At 40.2% G+C, this 6,000-nt stretch overlaps 1 protein-coding gene across 1 annotated transcript in view; it reads right to left on the bottom strand.

The window, feature by feature from the left end:
- Positions 1 to 228: 228 nt before the first annotated feature.
- Positions 229 to 6,000, bottom strand: part of rras (RAS related) — a 47,589-nt gene continuing 41,817 nt past the window's right edge. Inside the window, exon 6 of the mRNA XM_039774427.1 lies at positions 229 to 958. Within this exon, the coding sequence (XP_039630361.1) occupies positions 871 to 958 (88 nt within the window). The 3' untranslated portion in view covers positions 229 to 870. The remainder of the gene's footprint in view (positions 959 to 6,000) is intronic.

Below are 6,000 nucleotides of genomic sequence, written 5' to 3'. Positions count from 1 at the left end.
TGCTCCTATCCAGCCAGATTCTTGTTCAATTAAAACTATGACTGATACTATCCCCAATACTGCTGGAAATCATTTGGCAACTTGAACATAAAATGCTACATTGAGCTCACGGAGGGAAACATCAACGCTCCAGGTATTAGCCACGCTACTGTTATACTTGGGTCTGAAGGTCACTGAAGAGAAACAACAGAAGCATCCTGGCAGGGCCTGTGTCTGCTCTTCTTCTTGATGATGTTCATTCTGCAGGTAAGGTAAGATGGGGATTTGGATTCAAGGATGATTTGTTTCCTTGCACAGTCTATTTTGACAGAATGCACACGTATGGGTTTTGGCTTCTTGCTTGTCTGATTGTGGCTAGGTTGTCATTACAAGCTTTTCCCCCCAGTTCTAATTAAAAACTGAAAGAAAAAAGCTTTTCGTCCTGGAGTGTCCAAAGGCAAGCATCCTCACACAGGTTCATTGATTTGTAAGTGATCAGCATGCAGCAATACCAACATCCTTGGCATGTCAGTTTACCTGAGCGAGATCTTGTGCTAAACTTAAAGAAATACAAAAAAAGGGACCCTCTGGTGCGTATTTTTGCTCTCTGTCGTAGTGGTTTCCATGGCAACGACTCTATTCATTTTCCAGATGTTGCTACAGAAAATGGTTCTGCTGCAGGATTACAGCTGTTGCTATAGCCAAGGATAATCTTTGGTTGCTAGGGAACACTTCGAGGTCTGGTTGCCCGGGTAACATTTTGCAGAACGTGCCAAACCAAACAGTTACCAGGAGAGCGACCCCTGGGCAGCGAAGGTTAAACTGCTGCCTAAGGTGAAGGGCAAAAAACAAAAAGAAAAACAAAAGTTCACTTGCCCTGCTTTGCCCATTTTACAGCAGGACACAAGGACAGCTTTTTTTGTCATGCTTCGCTGTGTTCTGGGAGGGGCTAGGCGGGGATTCCAGCTCCTGGTACTTTCTGAAATAAAGCAAAAGAAAACAAATTACAATAGTTCCGATCTACAGCTGCTTTGATGTGTTTAGTGAGGCAAAACCAGTCTGGAAATAAATGCTGCCTTGCAGTCGCACCTTCTGCACGCGGTACCGTTCAATTTGCCATGTCCAACACAACCCCAAGAGGACAGAAACTGTACTGAAATCACAGACAGAAGGATTTCAAAATGAATCCACATGTGTAGCAGCCAGACCAGCACCATAATGTAAAGGAAACATTCAATAACTAAGAAAAAGAATGTTAACAAATTACTACCGTAAACTCTGTATCTCTGCTCCTTTCTGTTTCCATTTGTCTTTACAGTAATTTTGCCACAGATAGATAGATAGATACTGTTCTCAAATGTTAGATACTAAACTCCTGAAGATTAAAAAAGAAAACATCCTCCCTTTTCCAGTCCACTGACTGCTGGATTTCATTCTCAACTAACCTCTTCATCAATAAATGGCATGTTTCCTTCTACTAACAGGGTGGCACGGTGGTTAGTGCTGCTGCCTCACTGCTCAGGAAAGGCTGGGTTTGAATCCCCCATCAGGTGCTCCACTTTTTAACCTTCATGCCACCGGCTTGTGTGGGTGTGTGGAATGGTTGACTAGGCCCATGGGAACGCTTTAGGATGAACCAGCACTCCTTCCAGGGCTATCTATGCACTGCACCAAGTGCATTAACAATAGGCTTTGGCTTCCCATGTCTGTGACTCGAGTTAAGTGGATTCATATAAATGACAGATGGATTTTATTAATAGCTGAAAACTGCAGTAGTGCAGTACGAGGAGATGCTGTCTCTGAGTTTGCCCGTGCTCTCCTAGCCTTGCCATGGCTTTTCTTCAGAGACACCTTCCATAAGTAGACAGATTAGTGGCTTCGTATCCAGGGTTGGTGCCTGCTTTGCAATTATTTGCACGTGTACATGCTAAAAGAGGAGGAGTGCCATTATTTAAACATCAGTTTGATATTTTGAGTGTTTCATTTACCTCAACTCCCTAGCTGACTCGATTGTAAAACCAAATGTTTTCTTACAGTACTCACTGATAACAGTGGTCACCAAATTGAATCTGACCAGGGACCAAATCCTTGCTGAGCAAAAACCACTTCAATTCCATATCCTTCCCACAAACACACACACTCGTTTCACACCCTTTACCAGTCACACTTCCTCATTCACTCCTGGACTCACACATTAAGTCAATTCAAACCTTTGAAACCTTTGTGCAAGATAAGGAATCATCGAGCTGCACTGAATTCATTCTGCTGCTGTTATCATTCGGAGTGCACAAGCTCAATCATTTACATTTTTTTTTTCTTAAGAAAATCTAAGGTGCTTGTACCCAATCAACTAACTTTTACCAATTAGCCAGTAAGTAACACACAAAATTCACGTTGCAAGTTAACTATTAACATGTGTTAGCAGGAAAAAATGTCCTAAAAGGAAAACTGGCACAAAGAATTGTCATTTCAATGGCAAATGGACCAAAAAGTATGTCTTTATAATGTCATCAATCAAACTGTTTGATTTGCAATAAAAAAAGAGTACAATCATTTCAGAAGCATGGGACTTTCAATGAATCTTATCCTGCACAGTCCAAAGCCTTAAGCTTGGAAATCAAGTCCTTCAAAGGAGGTTGTGATCACAGCAGGACGACACTCACAACTCACTAACTCAACAAGAAGGAGGAACATGTGCTTCCCACTGAGCTACATGAACACTGGCACAGCACAATAAAGCCCTCACTGATAAAGAGGTAATAAGCTCATTTTATTGGTCCTTGCTTATATTATTCAATACTGTCCTGGCGTGCAGAATCTTCAATTTTTGAAATGCAGACTGTTTATATTAAGTTTTAATTTTTTTTCTCAAACAAGCCAGGATGAACTGAATTTACAGGACTTTAATTACAGGCACTGCAACCATTTTTATTGCTGGTGATAATGAGTCCCTATGTTGAGAATCCTATGTGGAATACTGCAGAGTGTCTGGCAATGGACACCACTTGAGACTTTGACTAGGATCTCTATAGGCATATGATGTGTGTAGCTGTGTCCTGTGTGGAATATTGCAGAGTGACTGGCAACTGGCCGAGTCTTTGTCTGTAGAGGATTGCTATGTGTATCTGTGTGTGTGTATTAATCTTAAACGTTCCTGGTAGGCCTCACAAAATTCACACTTAATAATACACATACTATACCATTTTCTTAGTTTGCTTAATGGTTGTGGGGCTAGTAATATATCAACAGACAATGTTATTAAATCTTTGAAATGCATGTCTTGTTTATGCTTCAGCAGAGAATATCCAAAATTGGACGACAATTGGCATCACTCAGGCTGATCATATATTAACTAGCCATCGATGAACTGACAGACATGGTGCAACTGTTTGTGTATGTCTAATATTTTGATGAAGCAGATTCTGCTTATTACTTACAAGGCCCTTCATAATCTGGCACCTCCTTATCTTTCTAATCTAATCTCCATTCCTCCTCATATCCTTAGATCTTCTGCCTCTATCAATATTATTATAACTCCTGCTCACTTGACTACCATGGGCTTTAGAGTGTTCAGTCGAGCAGCCTCACGCCTCTCCCACAAGATATTCATAATGTTGACTCTCTTCCCACCTTTCAATCTCACCTTAAAACACATTTTTTAAGATGGCTTATTCTGTCTGTTAATTTTAGCTGATAAAATTAAATTCAATTTTATTATTGTACTTATTCTGGTTTTATTGTACTATAATATTCTATTAATTTGATCTTTTGACTATTGTTATTAATGTGTTCTGTATGGTGTCCTAGTGTGCCTTGAAAGATGACTATAAATAAAATAAATTACTACTATTATTATTATTATCTCCCTTACCTTGTTGTTTAGAGCAGGGGTAGGCAAAGTCGGCCCTTGAGAGCCGCAGTGGCTGCAGGTTTTTGTTCCAACCCAATGGCTTCATTAGAAACCAATGGTTTCCAATCTCAGACCTTATTTAATTTTATGGCTTGTTAGTCTGCAATGTTAGGTTCTTATTTTGTAGATTTTTTTTTTCCTTTCCAAGGGTATCATCCAAAAGATTTGAAGCCTAAAACTTATCATTTTCAGTCTGTCACATTTTTCTATTAAGTGCTTTATTAAATCAAATCAAAAAGTGCAGGATTAACACACATGGAAACAAGCTAGATGGGGAACGGCTGGCCGCTTTGTCATTTACATCTTTTTGCTAATAAGGAGCCATTAACACACTGAATGCAGCTGTTTAAGATTAAAATAAGCAATTAAGGGCGGGCAAACTTAACAAGCAAGACCACAAAAATGAAGCATCAATCTATCACTTAAGCAATAAGTCTTCACCAGCAATAAATGACTGCTCAGTAAGTAACTGGGTTGGAACAAAAACCTGCAGTCACTGTGGCTCTCCAGGATTGACATTGCCTAACGCTGGTTTAGAGTCTTTCAAATGATCTACATGTGCCTGGTGTTATAAATGCCTGATGTTCATAGATTACTACATCATTTTAATATAAATGAAATAAATGTGTTGGAGGATGTCTTTGGGCCAGAGAAAACCTTCATATGGGTTAGATTTGACCTGCGAGCTGCTAATTGATATTCCTGGACACACAATACACCTCAGATGGAACTCGTCGACAAAACTGTGCTTTATCTTTGCAACCAAGACTGGAAACAGGAGTGAGTAGTCCTTGGCTTTAACATGTCAATTACACAATTACAAGCGGACTGTGTAGTCAACAGGCTCTGCTTCATAACGATGCACCGTAAACTGACAAAGTAAAGCATCTGTAGTTTTGAGCACCTATCAATTTTCAGCAATCTGACCATAGATTAGTTTTTGACATTTTTCCATCCATCCATCCATTTTCTAACCCGCTGAATCCGAATACAGGGTCACGGGGGTCTGCTGGAGCCAATCCCAACCAACACAGGGCACAAGGCAGGAACCAATCCTGGGCAGGGTGCCAACCCACCACAGGACACACACAAACACACCCACACACACCCCAAGCACACACTAGGGCCAATTTAGAATCGCCAATCCACCTAACCTGCATGTCTTTGGATTGTGGGAGGAAACCGGAGCGCCCGGAGGAAACCCACGCAGACACGGGAGAACATGCAAACCCGGGTCTCCTAACTGCGAGGCAGCAGCGCTACCACTGCGCCACCGTGCCGCCCTTTTGACATTTTTAATATTCTTTATTTCTTTTTATTATTCAGAAATATGCACCATACTGTAAAGTGTTCCTTCCTGGCCATAGGACGAAGATAGCATATTGCAGGATGTAAATTAGTGGTTACTTTCCACTGTAATATCTTTGCTTTGTAATACACTTTTGAGTTGAGTCTCGCTATAAATCAGTTTCAACATTTTCCCTTTTTTTATAAACTTGTTTTTGCCTGTGCTTAAGTCCTGACACAGTCACTGCCTGTTCTCCCCATCTCTGTGTGAGTTTTTCTCCATATTTGTTTCTGCGTGTGTGTGCACCCAATGTGACACAGCCCTTTCTAAAATGTTGTTTTCAAGTGGTCTAAAAATGATAGAATAATTTACTTTTAATATTTAAATGACAGTATCTTTTCACCTATCTGTTTCTTTGTTTGTTCTTCATGTCTCAGTATGTGTATTTTCTGAATTCACTCCCTTCCAGAGGGTCTTAATGGCTCTGGGCTCACAATGGATGGCACACCAATGCATCAAAGAGCACAGTCATGCACATGGGATCTCTTTACTGTTGCTAGATAACCTAATCTACATGTCTGTTGCATATGGGAGAAAAAAAAAAATGAGTGTGTTTACATGCGCACAAACAAACAGGTTAAGATAAATAAAAAAAAACGCGGTTTACATGTGCAAATATGCTTTGGCAAAACTCTCTGATGTCATAAAAATGCACTAAGCAACATTAATGGCCACCATGAATACGCATTAAGCATGGAGCCAGTGTCTTCCGAGCAAACATTACTCATTAATTACAAAATAAGTAACTAAATACTTATACTTA

This window comes from Polypterus senegalus, chromosome 13 (assembly GCF_016835505.1).
Source record: "Polypterus senegalus isolate Bchr_013 chromosome 13, ASM1683550v1, whole genome shotgun sequence".
Lineage (NCBI taxonomy): Eukaryota > Metazoa > Chordata > Cladistia > Polypteriformes > Polypteridae > Polypterus > Polypterus senegalus.
This window is presented reverse-complemented; position numbering and strand designations above follow the sequence as displayed.